This window comes from Rutidosis leptorrhynchoides, chromosome 7, assembly GCF_046630445.1.
Source record: "Rutidosis leptorrhynchoides isolate AG116_Rl617_1_P2 chromosome 7, CSIRO_AGI_Rlap_v1, whole genome shotgun sequence".
Taxonomy (NCBI): domain Eukaryota; kingdom Viridiplantae; phylum Streptophyta; class Magnoliopsida; order Asterales; family Asteraceae; genus Rutidosis; species Rutidosis leptorrhynchoides.
Window position 1 is genome coordinate 327012314 of NC_092339.1, and position 22918 is coordinate 327035231.

Consider the following 22918-nt stretch of genomic DNA (forward strand, 5'->3'; position numbering starts at 1 on the left):
ACGGATAGATCTATCGGGTTTGACAACCCCATTTCGAGCTAGTCGCGCTAGCAATTTATAATCAGAATGTTTAGTACTTCGTATTTTGTTGTAGAAACACTGTCCAGTGTATATTGTTATTGTGTTTGGCAAGGGTAAATAAAGGGTTAAGTGGTTACCAGGTGGCTCATTTATAATGAAATAATGTTTAATGTTTTCTAACATTTTTAAATCTTGTGGTCTAAAGTTTATTCAATTATTTAAACCTATAATTCAGTCAACCTTTGTGTTGACAGTTTACTCGCATGTTTTCACAGGTACTTGAGTTTATGTGATGCTTCCGCTGTGTTTAGAAGAGTCTGCATGCATTTGGGCAGATGTTAATGAAACAATTTATGAAACTTAAGCTTGCATTCTGTTTTTGGATAATTTAAACTTATGGTTTGTTGACAATGTTTTATGTCAACTTTGGTTAATTAATATGTTGGGTTACTTTTAAACTACATATTTTGGTATGCTTTCCTTTTTGGGAAACTTTTGAAATAGAAGAATGCAATGTCGTTTGTTAAATTCATTTAAGTTTGATCAAGCTGTGGGACCAAGTGACGAAGCCGTTAAGTGTTTTGACGGGGCCATCACAGTACTCCCGATTTCTCTTTGTCCCACTTCACCCCAACAAATCGGGGTTCGACATCTACGCCCATAGAGCATCTCGTAAGGTGGCATCCCGATACTAGTATGATAACTATTATTGTACGAGAATTCCACCAAAGGTAAGTGCTCATCCCAACTACCACCGAAATCAATAATATACGCCCGTAACATATCCTCCAAAGTTTGATTCGTACGTTCGGTTTGACCGTCAGTTTGAGGATGATACGCCGTGCTCAGTTTCAATTGTGTACCCATATCTTCATGAAACTTTTCCCAAAACCGAGATGTAAAACGGGTATCTTGATCCGAAATAATAGATATAGGAACCCCGTGTCTCGCTATCACCTCCTTGATAAACAACATAGCCAAAGTTTCTAACGATATCGCTTCCCGAATGGGAAGAAACAAGGCACTTTTCGTCAATCAATCAACTATTACCCAAATCGAGTCAAATTGGGTTCTCGCCATCTTTGGTAACTTTGTAATGAAATCCATGGTAATATTCTCCCATTTCCATTTCGGGATTTCTAACGGTAGTAACTTACCATACGGCTTTTGGTGTTCGGCTTTCACTTGCAAACAGTGACGCATTGTTCAACATACTTAACAACATCACGTTTCATGCCCGGCCACCAATACTCTTTCCTCAAATAAAGATACATTTTCGTCGCGCCCCGATGAATAGAATACTTTGACTTATGTGCTACATCAAGTAGCACTCGTCGATGATCACCCATTTTAGGCACCCACACCCTTCCTTGAAAAGATAACAAACCATGCGGACCTAAGGTAATAAACTCCGTTTGTCCCACGATTCGTTCCTCATGCTTATTGTTAACAAAAGCTTTGATTTGAGTCTCGCCAAGCTTTACAAGAAAATCGTTAGTAATAATCATGCGTAACGATCCTACTCGTATCGCCGGATGTTGACTCTTTCGACTTAACGCATCCGCGACCACATTCGCCTTACCCGGATGATAAAATATTTCACAATCATAGTCTTTCACCGCATCCATCCTCCTACGTTGACGATAATTCAAATCTCGTTGATCGAAAAGGTGTTTCAAACTCTTGTGATCCGAATAAATCGTACACTTGACACCATACAAGTAATGGCGCCAATTTTTCATCGCATGAACAACCGCCGCAAACTCAAGATCATGAGTCGGATATCTCATTTCGTGTTCCTTTAATTGTCGAGAGGCATAAGTGATGACTTTACCTCGTTGCATTAGAACACAACCGATCCCATTTAAAGAAGCATCACAATAAACTGTCATGTCTTCTACACCTTCCGGCAATACTAACACCGGAGCTTGACACAACTTCTCTCTTAACAATTGAAAAGCAATTTCTTGCTCGTTCTCCCAATTAAACCTCGCGTTCTTTCTCGTCAATTTTGTCAATGGAGAAGCAATTTTAGAAAAGTCTTGGATAAACCGACGATAATAACCGGCCAATCCGAGAAAACTTCGGATTTCCATGATCTTCCCCGGATCTACTTGAATACCATTTTTGTTCACAATATGGCCAAGGAATTGAACTTCCCTTAGCCAAAATTCACATTTGGAGAATTTAGCATACAACTTCTCCTTCCGCAACGTCCTTAACACACTTCGCAAATGATGTTCATGTTCCTTTATACTCTTCGAATAGACAAGTATGTCGTCAATGAACACAATTACCGACTTGTCCAACATAGGTTGGCACACTCGGTTCATAAGATCCATGAATGCTGCCAGTGCATTCGTAAGACCAAAAGGCATAACTACAAACTCAATATGCCTATAACGCATTCGAAAAGCCGTTTTCTCAATATCTTCCTCGCGGACCCGCATTTGGTGATAGCCGGACTGTAGGTCGATTTTAGATAGAGTTGGTCAAACAAATCGTCAATCCGAGGCAATGGATAACGATTCTTGATCGTCACTTTATTTAACTCCCGATAATCGATGCACATCCGCATACTACCATCCTTCTTCTTCACGAATAAAACCGGAGCGCCCCATGGAGAAGCACTCGGTCGAATAAAACCCTTCTCAAGCAACTCTTGGGTTTGATTTAACAACTCTTGCATTTCCGTTGGTGCTAAACGATAAGGAGTTTTAGCAATGGGGGTAGCCCCCGGAACCAACTCAATGCGAAATTCAACTTTTCTTTCCACCGGAACACCCGGTAACTCATCCGGAAAAACATCTTCGAATTCATTGACCACCGGAATTTCACGAATGGGTGGTGGCTCATCACGAGTATCAACAACATGGGCAAGAAAAGCCATGCCACCACTAACTAGGAAACGACGTGCCGGTGCAAAAGTGCATATCGGCACAAGTCTTCTTTGTAGAGACCCGTCCTAATCCATCCGGACGAAGTCCATATCGATTACAAATGATTCACAACAGTTGATTACATCGCGAGGTAATTGACCTCTATATGATAAATTTTACAAACATTGCATTCTTTTTTTTAAAAGACAAACTTTCGTTACATCGACAGTTGACAGGCATGTAAAGCATTTCATAATATATCCAAATATAGTTGACTTAATAATAATCTTGATGAACTCAACGACTCGAATGCAACATCTTTTGAAATATGTCATGAATGACTCCAAGTAATATCTCTAATATGAGCAAATGCACAGCGGAAGATTTCTTTCGTACCTGAGAATAAACATGCTTTAAAGTGTCAACCAAAAGGTTGGTGAGTTCATTAGTTTATCATAAAGAATCATTTCATAATTTTAATAGACCACAAGATTTCATACTTCCATTTCTCATAATCATACGTCCCATGCATAGAGACAAAAATATCATTCATATGGATTGAACACCTGGTAACCGACATTCACAATATGCATATAAGAATATCCCCATCATTCTGGGATCCTCCTTCGGACATGATATAAATTTCGAAGTACTAAAGCATCCGGTACTTTGGATGGGACTTGTTGGGCCCGATAGATCTATCTTTAGAGTTCGCGTCAATTAGGGTGTCTGTTCCCTAATTCTTAGATTACCAGACTTAATAAAAAGGGGCATATTCAGTTTTGATCATTCAACCATAGAACGTAATTTCGATTACTTGTGTCTATTTCGTAAAACAGTTATAAAAGTTGCGCATGTATTCTCAGCCCAAAAATATAAAGGGTAAAAAGGTAAATGAAACTCACGCATATAAATATTATAAAACAATTAATAAAGCATTTGCATGTATTCGCAGTTCAAAATATATTTCAAAAGCATTTAATAAAACAGTTGTAAAAACAGCGCATGTATTCTCAGTCCCAAAAATGTAAAGAGTAAAAGGGAATCAAATGAACTCACCTAATGTATTTTGTAGTAAAAATACACATGACTATATTGAACGATGCAGGGTTGGCCTCAGATTCATGAACCTTTAAAGCTTTCCTAAAAATAAGTGCCCATGCCCGGGCTCGAACCCGCGACCTCTCGTTAAATCAAAACACTCCTAACCATCAATCCACTTCCAGTTTTCTGATAATGTTACGACCCAGATATATATAAACTGTTTCTGTCTTTAAACCGTAAGCCCAATCATCATTATCTAACCGTTAATATCTATTTCGGTTATCATCATAATCGACACACGAGCATCATCATCCTTTCATCATCAATCATCCTAGTTACCATCATTATTCGTTTATATCATCTTCTATCAATACTAACATCATCATCTAACTTATCCTATACATCGTCTTTGTTCGTGATTATAGTCGTTAACATATCAATATCATATTGTTACTTGTATCATATTCACTGTAAGCATCATCAATACTTACTCATCTTCATTTACTATCGAATATTAACAGAATCAAGTAATCGTTTACCTAAGATTTTAGTTATAGATTCAGCCCAGAAATAAGTTGTATTTCAGTCCAACCTACCAACCTAAACGTGGCCCAACAGCTATTTTAATATCGCCCAATATTCAATTCGTGACCCCCTGTTGTGCATTCACTCAATCGAAATATATAATACCCCTTCTTTTTTTTTTTTATTCCTCGTGTACCAGTTTACATCCCCACCACTAAAGAAGTGGTCGGCCAATACTTGTATATTTTATCCAACATGCTTAACTTTTATCTTTTGCAATATTCTGCACAACATATATTCCAATTACGAACGTCCCCATCATAATTTCTAATCCATATCTCGGTTTCTTTTTCATTTAGTTATCAAGTGGGGTTACATGATACAATTGGACTTATGATATTGGTAGTTGGATCTTTCGGTGGTGTGGGGTTCGAGTGAGAAAGAAATAGAAAGACAATTATAAATGCAACCTTCATTGATTCCATTTTCATCTCATTCTTAACGAACTAAAAAAAATAAGCGTGCAGTCGACTTGTTTGGTGTTCATGGCGTTTTTAAAAAAATATTTTTAGAGAGAGTGTATAGAGAGAGAGAGTGTCGGTTTGTGTGGTTTGTGGTGGAGATTGGCCACGGTTTGTGGTGAGGAATAATAACCGAGAATAAATAAGTAACCACGAAGCAAGTGACAATATAAGTTTGATAATTTGTTGGTGTTGAATAGTTTAATGAACAGATAGTAGCATGGTGGCGGTTTAGGGTTTTTGTGATGTTTTTGGGTTTGATTGTAATCACAATAGAAAGAGAAAGGAGTATGGTTGTTTATGGTGGCGACATATGGTGGTGATTCATGGGATGGTTAATGATCGAATTTAGAGAGAGAGACAAAGGTGGTGATTGTGTTTTGATCGAAATAGAATTATATAGCAGCGATGTATCAATCCTTGTTGCAGGAGATTGATGGTTAATGGTTGTCGAGTTGTAGAACAGAAATATAGAAACAAGGTTCGGTTTGTACATGGTGATGATTCCCGAATAGTTAGTGGTCGATGGTTATGGGTTTACGAAGAAAAGAGGTGAAGAGAGTGGCTACTTGGGTTATATTCGAAGTGAAGGCTAAATGAATAAGAGGTGGTTAAATGGGTGTCGTCAAGGTGGTGGCTTACTATGATGATCGTAGGTGATAATGTTTGGTGAGGATGGTGAAGATAAAAGAGTTAATTAATTGAAATTGAGAATCGTTTGCTATATAATCTGAAGGTGTCGACAGATTTTATTTTAGCAGGTACAAGAATAATAATAAAAAATAAAGAAAAGGAGAAGTCGATTGATAACAGAATTTGGACTGGTTCCAATGCTTAAAGTTGATTTGTACAAATTTGTTTGCTAACATCACTTAGTTGAATTCGTTGAACCAGTTGGTAGCCAAAAATCGATTTACAGCACAGTTCAACAAGGATTGGAAATAGATTACCTAATTATATGTATTTATGTACGTATATACAGCATCCATATATATTTAATCGTATCTCCGTATTTTATACATGTATATGTATGTATTTATAGAACTTTATACATATATTGATTATATTTCTGTATTTATATATATATATATATCTAATTCCTATTTTTATATGATTATCTAGTATAATCATATTAATACTATTAATATTAATAATAATAATATTAATAATAATATTAACAAAATCTAATAATAATAAAGGACAATTAATAATATGTTAATATTAATACTAACAATAATGATAATTTCAATTATTAGTAATGTTATTAATAATAATAATAATAATCTTATTGGTTATAATAATATTGGTATTATTAATGATACTAATAGTATCATTAATATCATCACTCATACATCACAAATGTTATAGATACATATATACTTTATTTTATAATTGTTTAATATTAAAAATACACGTATTAATATTAACAATAATGATAATGATAATAATGTTAATATACTAATTATATATTCATCTTGTAATTAAATAAAATATATTAACATTTATTATACCATATCTATATACACATTACTGTTCGTGAATCGTCGAGAATGGTCGAAGGTCAATTGAACATATGAAATAGTTCAAAATTTTTGAAATTCAATTTAATAGACTTTGCTTATCATGTCGAAACCATATAAAGATTGAGTTTAAATTTGGTTGAAAATTTCCGGGTCGTCACATTCTTCGCTTATCACCATGAATAATTAACTCTCCCCACTAGGGGTCTTCATTCGAATAGATTTTTCGTGGCATGCAATATCGGCTCTATTATGATCGAGCCAATCCATACCAATAACGATATCAAAATCACCCAAACTCATCGGAATGAGATCAATTTTAAAGTTTTCGGCACCAAACACAACATCACAAGTTTTACATACATCAACCACTAGCACCGTCTTGTCGTCTGCTATTTCGACTTCTACCGGATGACTTAACTTAGCTAATGGTTTATTAAGTTTAGGCACAAATTTTGGTGACACAAACGACAAGTTAGCACCACTATCAAAAAGTATCCTCGTCGGATTAGAATTAACCATGAAAGTACCTGAGATAACTTCATTGCATTGCTTGGCCTCCTCATTAGTCATCAAATAGTTTCGCCCCCTAGCCGTACCCGCCGCCTTCTCTAACCGCTTAACATGATCATTATTCAAATCGGGATATTTCGGCCTCTTGTGCCCTTCTTTACCACAATTATAGCAAGTAAATTTGTTCGGGGCATTGGTACAATCACGAGCCATGTGTCCTTTTTGTTTACAATTGAAACACGTGGGTCTGAAATCCCCGGAAGCACCCTTCTTCACACTATTAACATTTTCGGAGCCTTTCTTATTTTTCTTGTTGGAAAAGTTAGAATGACTTGACCCCTCAAACTTCCTCTTAGAAAAAGAGAAATCACTTTTCCTTGGAACTTCCGACTCGAAACCCCGAGCCAATTCGAATAACTCTTCAAAAGACTTAGCCATTCCCCGACTAATCTTACCCTTCAATTCATCATTCAAGGTACGGTAGAAATCTTTCATCAACTTGTGATCATCACCAACATATTCCGGACAAAAACGAGTCTTTGCCAAGAAGGTAGACTTGAGAGTAACCAAGTCCATTGAACCTTGCCGCAAATTGTGCAACTCGTCCCAGATTCTATCAAGGTCGGAAGAAGTTCGGTATTCTTTGAAGAATTCTTTCTTAAACTCCTCCCACGTCAAACTCATGCATTGCTCTTCACCATATAATTGGATTTTATCATTCCACCACAACTTGGCCTCTTCTCGTAACATGCTAGAACCATACCTCGCCTTCTTCTCGGGAGGACATTCCGCGGTACGAAAAGCTCCCTCGATATCGGAAATCCAACATGTGCTTTTCAACAGATCTCGTACCCCATTAAACATCGGGGGTTGAGCATCCTTGAAATTTTTGTAATGGAAGTCCCGCCTTCCATTCCCACTGTTACCATCACCCCCTTCGCCACGAGGATGAATGTTTCTAGCTTCTAATGCCTCCTCGATCGCGGCATTCATTCACTCATTAATCATTTCGGTTACTTGCCCATCAACCAATTCTTGGAAAACCTTTCGGACATCGTCAAGAAATTCCGTTTTTAGCCTTTTAAAGATGGCCTCAACCTTGGTCGTGAGTTCAACGTCCTCGCTCGTGCCTCCTTCATTGGTATCATGTCCATTTCTCATCTTCATTCTATAAAACGAAGTAAATTAAATAACGAATGAAAAGACATGACACAATATACATGAACAGCTCACCGCCCCATCTTGCTCAACAATCATCGTATATCGCTTGTTCGACACGATTTGAACCCGTAATAATGGTAGCTAATCATTGCTACGCGATCACGTCGCATTAACTCGCTAGTACAACGTCTATCTAGCTTGATGATTTCAAAAACACAACATAAAACAATTATCGCATAGTTAGTTCACCTAAAACTAGGCACTAACCAATCCCCGGTCCGACCCGTCTCCTACAAGTCCCGCATAACGCGCATACAAAATAAAGTCTAAGTCTAGGCACCTATCTCAAGTCGCCTAAATCCCTTAGACCATGCTCTGATACCACTTGTAACAACCCAAACCAATAACCAACCGATTACGCCAAACAAATTTTTTTTTTATATATATCAGGAGAGTGTGCCACGCGCACCACCTCAGGGTGCGCGTTGCGCACAGGCCCAAATCAGTTCTGTCCGGTTTTGTCCATTTTCAAATAAAGATCTCCCACTTCCTGACATATTGTGACGATCGCTCCAAATCCATATGGACGAACACGTCATTCATCGATTTCATTGCGAGGTATTTGACCTCTATATGATACGTTTTGTAAACATTGCATTCTTTTGAAAAGGCACACCATCAATGAATATTTAAATCAAAGGCTCTCGACATCTGATGATTTCTATATATAGACAATCACCGTAAATAATAGTTTACAATAGTAATTCCGTTGACAATGCAGTCAAAATAAGATACATGGTGATGATTTTTGTGAATGCAACGTTTTCTTGAATAAAGCATGCAAGACTCCATGCACATAGCTTGTATAACATGTAAGCAAATAGCGGAAGACTTCTAGCAAACCTGAGAATAAACATGCTAACAAGTGTCAACACAAAGGTTGGTGAGTTCATAGTTTTAGTGTTTTGCATAATATGTATATAAAAGTGATCACAAGATTTCAGTTGTTTCATCCAGAAACGTTTATCAATAGATTCTACATAACAGAGCACCCTGATAACTAAGCTTTAACGTTATAATGATAAATACCCCATTCGTTTTAATACACGCAAACCAACGTGTCCTAAACTCAAATAACACACGTCCGTTAAAAGGCTAGCGCTCTAGGTCAGACGGGGATGTCAAGCCCTATGGATCCATATACTGTTATTCGCGCCCACCAGTCCATATCCTATGTACTGGCAGCTACTAGTTACCAAAGCTAAGGGATTTTCGGTTCAAACTCAGTGTAGAATTTAGTATGTACTTGCATCCATTGCGTTTTAAATAAATTGCATGTATTCTCAGCCCAAAAATATAGATTGAAAAAGCAATTAAAAAGGGAGCAATGAAACTCACCTTAGCAGCATATAAAGTTGTTCATCAAAATGTGACCGAAACTCGGATTACCAATTAATCGTAGATCTCAACCTAGAGAACATATGTTGGTCAATAAATGTCTATCAAGCTAGGTCAAGTCATAGTGTATCACAATTCTAATGCTCGAGATCGACATATAATAGTTATCCAAAGTCGTTTCAAAAAGTCAATTTTGACAATAGTTCAACAAAACGAGACGTGCCTTATATAAGGATTCATTTACTCGGTTGGTAATATTTATAATTCACTTTATCAATCTCATAAACAAGTTGTTTAAATCTTAATTGCAGATTCAAAAGCAATTTCAATTAACGTCAATCATAATTCAGTTGATCATATCTTTTAATCCGTTCATCGAAACTATTCGATATCTAAATGAAAAGTTATTGATTTTTCGCCAGCTTTCCAAAAACATGTATATCATATACCTTTTACCAGTAATATATGTATTTAATTAGTGATTCATTATAAACTGTTTAACGACAAAATTTAGCATACAAGCATATATAAATATATATACTCGAGCACTAGACATGGATACATAATTAATATATAAAAGATAAGATATGAGTGCTTACGTATCAGTATTGAGATTCAATATTGTAGGAAAGTACGTAGACGTAACGGAGATGATAAACACTAGGTTTGATTTACAAATATACCCTCGAACATTACCCATAACCTCCTTGGCAATAACCCATAATTTCCTTAGCTCTATCCCGCTTGAAAACCATTTTGAAAATAACCCACTCATGACCTCGTCGTAGTATTTTATGTATAATACATAATTAATAATACTAATAATAATAAGATTAATAATAATATTAATCTTAATAATATAAATAATAATAATAATAATAAAATAAATTAAATAAATATTACAGAGTAATAATACTAGAGAAAGAGAGATAGATTTAATTGAGCCAAAAACTGGGCAATTTATAGAACATTTTCTGAAAAAGTACCCCATGCGATCGCATGGGATTTATGCTTTAAGGCCATGCGATCGCATGGCCCTCTGATCCAGCTCACAAACTTTTAACTTTTTGTTTGTCGACATAATTTTATATAATATATATAATATATTTAATTTATATAATTAATTATATATTATATTAAATTCACATGCATAGTTGACTTGTAATTTTTGTTCCGATAAGTCGTACGTCATCACTCGACTTATGTCCCGGTTCCGGTTTTTCAAATGTCCTTTCGTACGCTGAGAAGACTTGTATTTTACATTTCGTGTCACGTACCTTTGTCAAAATATAGCTTTAAATTATCCCTAAACTATACCACACAAAGTATATCTTAAACTTTCGAGTATTTTGATCATTTACTTCTATAAATCATCGTCTCGCTATTTGTTAATATATATATAATAACAATTCATTTTTATGACCAAGTTAATATTATATTTTATCGTATTGTTAAATATATATTTTCAATATTAATAAACACGTTTTAAAATACATATCGCAAGTTATTCATATATCTAATTCCAACAGTTGATATTCCTTATTATTGTATGTGTCCAAATTACGTTATTTAAACAAACACTTTACCATTTATTCTGAATACCGTTAAGAATGAATGATTTCCCAAATCAACGTGGACCTTACAATAGAGACCCGTAATAATATCATAATCCTTAAGGAACTCAATAATTATCTTTTAATTCAATCGTTTGGCATAATCTTTTAACTCTGTATCTAAATATATCAATCAGATAATCAAACCAATAAGTTTAATGCACAGTATCATATACTTAATACTTTATTACGTTTTCAAGTTATGGTATATATATGTATCTATTTACATATAATTGTTCACGAATCGTTGAGAACAATCGAAAGGTAATTGAATAGTTCAAAAATTTTGAGATTCAACTTTACAGACTTTGCTTATCGTGTCGGAAACGTTAAAGATTAAGTTTAAATTTGGTCAAAAATTTCCGGGTCATCACAGTACCTACCCGTTAAAGTAATTTCGTCCCGAAATTTGAGTGAGGTCGTCATGGCTTACAATAAAAATATTTTCATGACGAATATGAGTTGGTAAATAGAATTTTATCACCATTGAATAATACGGATAAAACAATTCGATTACTCGAAGCGTATGAGAGAAGTTATCGTAATAGAGTGAAATGGAGAATAGAGATTCGTCTTATCTCTTGATGTAGTAACGATTTATTTCCGGAATTTAAGGAATAGAAAATCTTCATAATTTAAATAAGATTTGATTCTTCGGAATTTAAGGAAATTAGGATTTCCTTTGATTAAATGCGTAATCTGCCTCGATTGCTATGTCTGATATTTTGCTATAAATTAACCTCTTCCGTTTCATTTATTTTCACCACTCCTATAATCTTCTTTCTTATTTCATACTTACAAAAGATTTGTGAAAATGCTTCATCCAGTTCTGATTCTTGATATTTTCTTGGCTATCATATCATTCATTCTTCTTTTTCATCTGCCACCAGAGGAGGTTATTTTCTTCTACTATTACCTTGGGGTTATATTGTTTTTCATTCTCCCGTGTCTTTATATTGCTATACGCATTGATATACACGGTTTGTAATTTCGGGGTTGTTTTCGGGCTTTATATTTTCCATTATATTTCGGAGCTTCATGCTTTCGTTTTCTCTTCCCGACTTTAAGTCAAGCGAATAATGGTCCAAAATTCGTAGGTATGGATTTTGAAATGAACATAGTTAATGTTCTAAGAAAGAAACGGTAATGGCACAATCTGACTTGTCAAATTACCAGAATATCCGAAAAAGACCGAATCATCAAGAAAAATATTTTCTTGATATGTTTAGAGGTTAAATAGAATAAAAGAGTTATGTAACATGGTTCATGATGAGGGTATGATCTGTGAACCTTTATCACATTCCATTAGAAACTCAGCATGACTTACTGTAATATAATCACGTTGATCAAGTGTCATTATATTATACAAATTCATGCTTCAGTTCCCAACATTACTTCAAAACATCCATTTTTCGAATTTTTCAGATTTTAGAAACTAAAATAGTTTCTTTTATGATGTAACAAAGATAGCGTAAAGAGATAAATGATTTCAGATAAGAATAGTTATGAAAATATGTTCAGAAATATGGAGGATATTTATAATGGAAGATACGATGATATCTTAGAATGTCTAATATCAGAGGATGATGCGGAAAATCTGTCTGTGAAGGTTTAGAATAAGAAGTAAGGTTCTTATTAATGGTTTCAGCAGACACTGAATCATTTGGATTATTTGATGGTAGATTTCGTCTTTGTGATTTGTCCACAGCCTCCTTCATGGTCTGCTCAATCCGTTTTCCAGTTCCAAACCTTCTATTTTTCTCAGCTTTACCACCATACTATTCTTTATCATCAAACTTTTGACTGTTAAGGTCGTTTACAGTTTTTGCTGCTTCATCAACATTTTTCCAAAATTCGGAGAACTAGTTTCGTAGTTTGGGGTGTTTTTCGGAAACTTCACATTCTATGTATGTAAGTTCAGGAGGTAGACGTTATATGTACACATATAACTGTTGGCGTAGACGTGCTACAAGATTTCAAAATACTGATTGCTAATTCCCGATAGTTGGTATGTCAATTGCTGTTACAAGATGTGGATGAGTACATGATACGGTTTCAATGAGTATAAGGATTTTTCGGAAGGTCAAAGATCAATGAAGTTGTTGGTAAATTTACTGCTAATGTGGTGGAACATGAAAGGTTCCCCAGTAACAAAAACGTATATATCAAGGTTATAATAAGGCTAATCTGAAAAGTCGAAGTTGACTGGTTGGAAGTGTGGTAAAACTGGATACTTTGAAAAGAAATTGCAAGATTATTTTCGGTAATAACAATGCTAAAGGATCTTTCACCGTTTTGAAGTCAAAGTATAGCTTTGAAAGATGTAGAGATCTAAGAATGATGTCACTTGTTAAATCTTGACTTGGATTCTGCTCTGTCAATATCAGAATATGTAATTGAATTTGTATGGAAACGATTGTATATCACTGTGAGCATAGTTAATAATTTTTGAATCAAAGTTGAAGAATGTACAGTGTAACATATTAATTGTGAACTTATATATTTCCCAGGTATTACCTACCCATTAAAGATTTCACAATTAATACTTTGTACAAAAGATTTTTTTATTACCGTCTTTATGAAAATATATGTATGTTTCAGATGTAACACAGATTTAATGAGTTAATATCATATTAAGCTCATTTAATTTTCGGCTTAACTTAGAAATGATTAATCTCTAAAACATTAAAGATTACATAATCTTTGCGGAGTATTTCGCTAATGTAATCGATACTTCATTATTTATTATTATTGATATTCCTCGGTGAAGGATGTTGGTGCTCGTGGAATTTTTGTGAACCTTACAAGGCACAGATGATGTTTTCTGAAAAGTTTCGAGTATATCGAAATTGAAAATGTAAAATCAATTATGTAATTAATTAATACACTTGGTTTATTATGAAATGGAATTCATTGGGTTGAAACAGAGATTGTAGTTAACAATGGTTAAGTTGTTAAGGAAGGATGTACATCATTGTATATTAGTAATATGAACTAACTGAGTAGTACCTACCAGTTAAGATTCACACATAATAGCTTAGTACGAAAAGATTTATTTTGATTTCAAAATTCATATATATTAAATATACATAAAATTTCTTCAGGGAGAAATGAGTTAATACTTCATCGATTATTGTTGCTGGTTTTCTTGGTAACTATGGTGCGTATGACGTTTGTGCTCGTGGAACAGATTGTGAATTTGAGGTTTGCGATGCGGATGTGATTGTTGGTGGTGGTAATGATCCTGTTGGTGTGGATGATGGTGGTACCAGTTATGCTGCGGGTGCTGCTGCTGGTGTTCGTAACCCTTGCACCATATTCTCCAAAGCCACTACCCGAGCACGAAGCTCATTGACTTCTTCTATTATACCGGGATGATCGGTGGTTCGGACGATCGGATAAATAAGATTTATAATATGGGATAGTATATAATCATGATGAGATACTCTGGAAATGAGAGAGAAAATAGTATTACGAATAGGTTCGCCGGTAAGTGCTTCAGGTTCTTCGCCAAGAGGTGAATGTGGTGGATGGAAGGGATCACCTTCTTATTGTCTCCAATGATTAAGTAGTCTACGAACCCATCCCTAATTCATCCAGAATAGGTGATGGCTGATTGGTTGGTCCATTTCGATTACACTTTCTTCAGAGTTCAGGTGAATATCCATATCAGAATAGCTGTCGGAATTTAAGGAATTTGAACTAGATACGGGATCCATCTTGTATAATTAGAGAGATGATTTTTGATATGAAATAGATTATAGAATTTAGATTGGTACTCTTCAATACATAATTTACATATGTATATATAATACCAAAATTCCATAAATCACGGAGGAATTTTCAGAAGATGTCAGGAAAAGTTTACAGTAACAGATACGCTAAGATATGAATCTTTGTCTATACACTATTTATGCAATAAATGCAGGAAAACGTGTCTAGACTTAAGAATGATAAGCAGGTAATTTCCGACACGAAATGATAAGCAAAACTTTTGACATGCAGACACAGTCGAAGTCCAGACTTATGAATGCATCCTAACAACTATCAGTTAGACACACTTATGCAAGACCTGGTTCACTATGACCAACGCTCTGATACCAACTGTGACGATCGCTCCAAATCTATATGGACGAACACGTCATTCATCGATTTCATTGCGAGGTATTTGACCTCTATATGATACGTTTTGTAAACATTGCATTCTTTTGAAAAGGCACACCATCAATGAATATTTAAATCAAAGGTTCTCGACATCTGATAATTTCTATATATAGACAATCACCGTAAATAATAGTTTACAATAGTAATTCCGTTGACAATGCAGTCAAAATAAGATACATGGTGATGATTTTGTGAATGCAACGTTTTCTTGAATAAAGCATTCAAGACTCCATACACATAGCTTGTATAACATGTAAGCAAACAGCGGAAGACTTCTAGGGAACCTGAGAATAAACATGCTAACAAGTGTCAACACAAAGGTTAGTGAGTTCATAGTTTTAGTGTTTTGCATAATTTGTATATAAAAGTGGATCACAAGATTTCAGTTGTTTCATCCAGAAACGTTTATCAATAGATTCTACATAACAGAGCACCCTGGTAACTAAGCTTTAACGTTATAATGATAAATACCCCATTCGTTTTAGTACACGCAAACCAACGTGTCCTAAACTCAAATAACACACGTCCGTTAAAAGGCTAGCGCTCTAGCTCGGACGGGGATGTCAAGCCCAATGGATCCATATACTGTTATTCGCGCCCACCAGTCCATATCCTATGTACTGGCAGCTACTAGTTACCAAAGCTACGGGATTTTCGGTTCAAACTCAGTGTAGAATTTAGTATGTACTTGCATCCATTGCGTTTAAAATAAATTGCATGTATTCTCAGCCCGAAAATATAGATTACAAAAGCGATTAAAAAGGGAGCAATGAAACTCACCTTAGCAGCATATAAAGTTGTTCACCAAAATGTGACCGAAACTCGGATTACCAATTAATCGTAGATCTCAACCTAGAGAACATATGTTGGTCAATAAATGTCTATCAAGCTAGGTCAAGTCATAGTGTATCACAATCGTAATGCTCAAGATCGACATATAATAGTTATCCAAAGTCGTTTCAAAAAGTCAATTTTGACAATAGTTCAACAAAATGAGACGTGCCTTATATAAGGATTCATTTACTCGGTTGGTAATATTTAAAAGTTCACTTTATCAATCTCGTAAACAAGTTGTTTAAATCTTAATTACAGATTCAAAAGTAATTTCAATTAACGTCAATCATAATTCATTTGATCATATCTTTTAATCCGTTCATCGAAACTATTCGATATCTAAATGAAAAGTTATTGATTTTTCGCCAGCTTTCCAAAAACATGTATATCATATAACTTTTACCAGTAATATATGTATTTAATTAGTGATTCATTATAAACTGCTTAATGATGAAATTTAGCATACGAGCATATATAAATATATATACTCGAGCACTAGACATGGATACATAATTAATATATAAAAGATAAGATATGAGTGCTTACGTATCAGTATTGAGATTCAATATTATAGGAAAGTACGTTGACGTAACGGGGATGATAAACACTAGGTTTGATTCACAAATATACCCCCGAACATTACCCATAACCTCCTTGGCAATAACCCATAATTTCTTTAGCTCTATTCCGCTTGAAAACCATTTTAAAAATAACCCACTCATGACATCGTCGTAGTATTTTATGTATAATACATAATTAATAATACTAATAATAATAAGATTAATAATAATATTAATCTTAATAATATAAATAATAATAATAATAATAAAATAAATTAAATAAATATTACGAAGTAATAATACTAGAGAAAGAGAGATAGATTCAATTGAGCCAAAAACTGCGCAATTTATAGAACCTTTTCTGAAAAAGTACCCCATGCGATCGCATGGAATTTGTGCTTCAAGGCCATGCGATCGCATGGCCCTCTGATCCAGCTCACAAACTTTTAACTTTTTGTTTGTCGACATAATTTTATATAATATATATAATATATTTAATTTATATAATTAATTATATATTATATTAAATTCACATGCATAGTTGACTTGTAATTTTTGTTCCGATAAGTCGTACGTCATCACTCGACTTATGTCCCAGTTCCGGTTTTTCAAATGTCCTTTCGTACGCTGAGAAAACTTGTATTTTACATTTCGTGTCACGTACCTTTGTCAAAATATAGCCTTAAATTATCCCTAAACTATACCACTCAAAGTATATCTTAAACTTTCGAGTATTTTGATCATTTACTTATATAAATCATCGTCTCGCTATTTGTTAATATATATATAATAACAATTCGTTTTTATGACCAAGTTAATATTATATTTTATCGTATTGTTAAATATATATTTTCAATATTAATAAACACGTTTTAAAATACATATCGCAAGTTATTCATATATCTAATTCCAACAGTTGATATTCCTTATTATTGTATGTGTCCAAATTACGTTATTTAAACAAACACTTTACCATTTATTCCGAATACCGTTAAGAATGAATGATTTCCCAAATCAACGTGGACCTTACAATAGAGACCCGTAATAATATCATAATCCTTAAGGAACTCAATAATTATCTTTTAATTCAATCGTTTGGCATAATCTTTTAACTCTGTATCTAAATATATCAATCAGAAAATCAAACCAATAAGTTTAATGCACAGTATCATATACTTAATACTTTGTTACATTTTCAAGTTATGATATATATATGTATCTATTTACATATAATTGTTCGCGAATCGTTGAGAACAATCGAAAGGTAATTGAATAGTTCAAAAATTTTGAGATTCAACTTTACAAACTTTGCTTATCGTGTCGGAAACGTTAAAGATTAAGTTTAAATTTGGTCAGAAATTTCCGGGTCATCACACATATTTAGACGAAACGCTTTTCACAACATGTTCTAGTATGAAAAACTCATACGATTCAATCATAAAATGAGTTTTACAAAATGGGGCCCACATCGGCCGTTTTACGAGTTTCGTTCAAAACATCCAAGTTCGACCATAAGAGTTTAAATTCCAAACGACACTATGAACATGGTGTTTAGGGGTTAAACTACCCAAATCTCGGTCAAACTCCAAAAGCTATAACATCCAAAAGCGTCCCCTACAAACAAAGCAGGATCTCTAATCCATACGAATGCCCTTACCCTTGTCTCCGACGGAGCCTATAAAAAGATAAACAACGAGAGGGTAAGCAAAGCTTAGTGAGTGCAACAATTATACATATACGTATATAACCCATCTATTTGCATTCGCACCCACCAAATACCTCATACGAGAATATAACTCAAATAGCATGCCTTCTTACTCATAATGCTAACAACTCGTACACTATCACAACATCACATTAGCATATACTCAACACAATATATATATATATATATATATATATATATATATATATATATATATATATATATATATATATATATATATATATATATATATATATATATATATATATATATAGCATGCTAAAGAATATCCATCAACATAATATGGTTAACCATAACGCTATGGTGCTACCGGCACGTGGTTCACACCATACGCATTTGAGTCTCACTCTTTTATAGTGCTACCGGCTCGTGGTTTACACTTTGGCGCTACCGGCACGTGGTTCACGCCTCATTTTATAGTGCTACCGGCACGTGGTTCACACTTGATGCTACCGGCACGTGGTTCACATCCAAATTTTATAGTGCTACCGGCACGTGGTTCACACTTGATGCTACGGGCACGTGGTTCACATCATAATACTCGTCACATACATGTTATGGTACTACCGGCACATGGTTCATACCATAACATTCATAAATAAACACGCCATATACATGTAAGCATAATTATTCCACTCACCTTAAAGATTTGGTGATGGTTTTATCCTTCCGCAAGCTTCAAAGCCAAGTACCTAATGCAATAAGTACTCGATCAACAAAAAAAACTTGTTGGACTAAATACCAACACTTCACTCATGTGCATTTAATGACTTAATGCATTAAATGTCCCATTTTCATCAAAACCGCCCCTTAAGGGTCAAGACCATCATTAATCACTTAAAAGCTAGTGATTAAGGTCCATCAACACTAACTAACACACAATTAGGGTATTTCATACCCATCTTTCCCAACTAGGTCAATTATTACACACTTGACCATTTTAAAACCAACACACCCATTTCGGGTTATCCACTAACCCAATGACACCCATTTACATTAATAACCAGGTGTGCTAGTAATTAACTAACCAATTATGACTCATAAACCCATTCATCATTTTGAAATCCTAGGTTAGTCATTCTTGAGTCCTCATGACTCAATCTTACCCAAGAACACCCAAAATCATCAAATATGGGTTTATGTTCTTCATTTACCCAAACCCTAACCCTTACACAAAATTAAAGTAAGGAAATTAAAGTTAGAACATACCACTATAACCAAAACGTAGCTAGAGAGGAGATGAACAACTTTATAACTCGAGCTAAGACCCAAAACTAGCTCTTTCTTCCCTTGCTTGAACTTTCTCACACAAGAATCTCTCTCTCTCTAAAATTGAAGTGGAAAAGGATAAGGTTGGTGATAATGGAGTTATGACTCACCCCAAACTGATCTGGTAGCCTTTAACTCGTCCCCAAGTGAAATTACCAAAAAGCCCATCAAAATATCTGATTAAAACAAGCAGAACCCGGCTACAGTGAACAGTGCGCCACGCGCACCATTAGGTGTGCGCTGAGTGCACCTATGCCTGGACAGTTTCTGACTTCTGTTTATTTACACATTTTCACCCACACTTCATGTACTCCATTTACTTCTCTGTACAATAAATATTAGGGTCTTACAGACTGAGAATACATGCGCTATTTTTATAACTGCTTTATTAATGCTTTTGAAATATATTTTGAACTGAGAATACATGAAATGATTTTATAAATGTTTGACGAGATAGACACAAGCAAAACATTCCTCGAATGAATTATTATGCAGACAGAAGTTCTGTGAATTATTATTGAATTAGTTGGACGTTATAATTGCCACTAATTGTTGTGAATATTTCTCCTGATTATTATTGCTTAGTAACCTAAGAATTAGAATCGGGTATGGCCCTAATTCACGCGAATCCTAAAGGTAACTACCGGGTTTAACACCCCCACCCAGAATGTTCACTAGACGGAAGAGCTAGTGGGCGTGGTGTTTAGTACTTCGAAGTTTATATATTTATACAGACGAGATGTTCTGTTTTTGGGGATATTATTGATGCGCATTATATGTTAAGGTCGGTTACCAAGCCAAGCTATGAAAGCAATGAAAAGTGAATGTTATGTATCGAGAGAATGATTTTATACACAGGTTATGTGTATGTTATTTTTGTGCACGAGATATGTGTACGGTTACTAAGATTTATGAAAGATGATTTCGTACACGAGAAAGGTGTACTGTATTTAAAATATATCGCATGTACATTACAGGTGGGTATATGATTCGGGCCCATTTGTACCATGCAGGATTTAAATCTTGTGGTCTATCAAAATGATGAATTTTATTGTTTTATGATAAACCTATGAACTCACCAACCTTTTGGTTGACACTTGAAAGCATGTTTATTCTCAGGTATGAAAGAAATCTTTCGCTGTGCATTTGCTCATTTTAGAGATATTACTTGGAGTCATTCATGACATATTTCAAAAGACGTTGCATTCGAGTCATTGAGTTCATCAAGAATATTATTAAGTCATTATAGTTTGGATATATTATGAAATGGTATGTATGCCTGTCAACTTTCGATGTAATGAAAGTTTTTCTTTTAAAAACGAATGCAATGTTTGTAAAATGTATCATATAGAGGTCAGTACCTCGCAATGTAACCAGATGTTGAAGATTTCATCCAGATGGATTAGGACGGGTCGTCTCACTCTCGGTCCAACACCAACGGAGGTTTCGGTCCCAAGACCTATGTGAGGTGTACTGGTTGGTCGTAGGGTACCGATCCCGACACTGTGACAAGGTGTCGGTCCCATTACCTTTTTGGTGGCCATGACGCTTGTTATAGAGTGCTCTTTTCGATCGTTTACTGTTCTGGCTTTGGTTTTCGCCCCATACGAGACACGGTCCAATTTAGACGGCAGGTAGACGGAGGGACGTGGATTGCCAAATTATGCAATTAAAAGGACTCGAAAATCCAATTAAAAACTTGAGGGACTCGAATTACAATTTCGTGTATAACATAAGAATCAACGGAGTAAAAAGTCTAAATTACTATAACTATATTATCTAATAGACAAAAATGGTGAATAGTAACTAGAGCATTTTCGTCATTCCACTTTTTTTCCTTCTAAATTCTAATTAAATTTCACTACACCAACAAAGACCCCCACACTTTTTTCAAATATTCAAATCGACCCCCCAAACAGGGGGTAAAGTGTCAAATAAACATTTTTTATAAAACATCTTAAATAAATTCCACCCAAATATTCAACAAGTCATATCTTCTCGCTCGCAACGAGTTAAATTTTTCCGACATCATCGTTAAATTCGAAATAATTTTAGGAACACAATGTCACTAACTATACGCAAAATGGACGCTTTTTAAAAAAACGCTAAAAAATTGGGATACTTTTCATACACGTTGATTTTGCGTTTAATTTTTAAAAGTCGATAATTACATAGCTAAACGCGGAGATAGACATATATTATTAATTTAAAATAACATTTAAATCTTTTATGGCTTATACATTTTAGTTCGACTCGAGTTGCGCTTCAACGACATCATTCTTTAGCCACGAAATAATTTTACAAACTAAACACAATAAAATACATTGAAAATCGAACCCGACGCCGAAGCTAGGTTTCAACAACTAGTTAAAATTAAAAGTAGAGATAGAGATTAGAGATTATTATTATCATTAAAAATTAAAAGATACGGCAAAAGAAAATAAAATAGGGAGTACTATAAATATAAATGTACGTGTCAAAAGAAACAAAAACAACACGTAGATCCGGCATCGGAGGTAGTCTCAATTGAATCCTTCAATCTTCCAACAATGGCGTCTTCAATCGCTAGGGTTTTATTCCGTACAATTATCATCCTTCTTCTATTCTTATTCCTGTTTTACGTCGGCCGTCCTCTCTACTGGAAAATCTCCGCCACTATTCACGATATTCATCAGCACAAACAAACTGTCTCCGGAGGTACTTTATTTTTGTTAATTAATTGTTAATTTCTGCAAGTAATTTTATTAATTTTGTGTTTAATGTGTACAGGTTTTTCAGAAATTGTTATGGAAGCACAAAAAACAGTGGGTTGGTATCATGATGAGTCTGATTCAGGTGTTAGCGAGACCATACAAATCGTTAGAAGGAAGTTACGATGATTATGTAAAAAATACAGTCGATTAGATTAGATTTTTGTTTCGAATTTTAATTCCATAAGTAGATGTGTTACGATTAGTGTTTAAATATATTTGAACATTTGAATAATGCCAACCCAGGTTCGATTCTTACGTCTTGTGGTTTTTCTCAACCTTCGATTATATTATCAATATCGTCGCAAATGGAGTTTACTTCTAACGCGTGTGGGTGACAAACGAGAGCATTCTATGTTGATATCATTGTTAAAAAAAGAAGATAATAAATTGTTTTTATCAAACACAACCTGTTGTTAA

At 34.6% G+C, this 22918-nt stretch overlaps 1 protein-coding gene across 1 annotated transcript; it reads left to right on the top strand.

Moving 5' to 3' along the window:
* Positions 1 to 22258: 22258 nt before the first annotated feature.
* On the top strand, positions 22259 to 22686 carry LOC139857075 (uncharacterized). Its single transcript, XM_071845791.1, has 2 exons — positions 22259 to 22445; positions 22518 to 22686. The coding sequence occupies exons 1-2, from the start codon at positions 22298 to 22300 to the stop codon at positions 22625 to 22627; spliced, it is 258 nt and encodes an 85-aa protein (XP_071701892.1). The 5' UTR covers positions 22259 to 22297; the 3' UTR covers positions 22628 to 22686.
* Positions 22687 to 22918: the final 232 nt, after the last annotated feature.

Excerpts from the sequence above, each read along its gene's own strand:
- LOC139857075 (XM_071845791.1), top strand. The coding sequence starts at position 22,298 with ATGGCGTCTTCAATCGCTAGGGTTTTATTCCGTACAATTATCATCCTT. Across the intron at positions 22,446-22,517 it reads CAAACAAACTGTCTCCGGAG|GTTTTTCAGAAATTGTTATG; the intron begins GTACTTTATTTT and ends TAATGTGTACAG.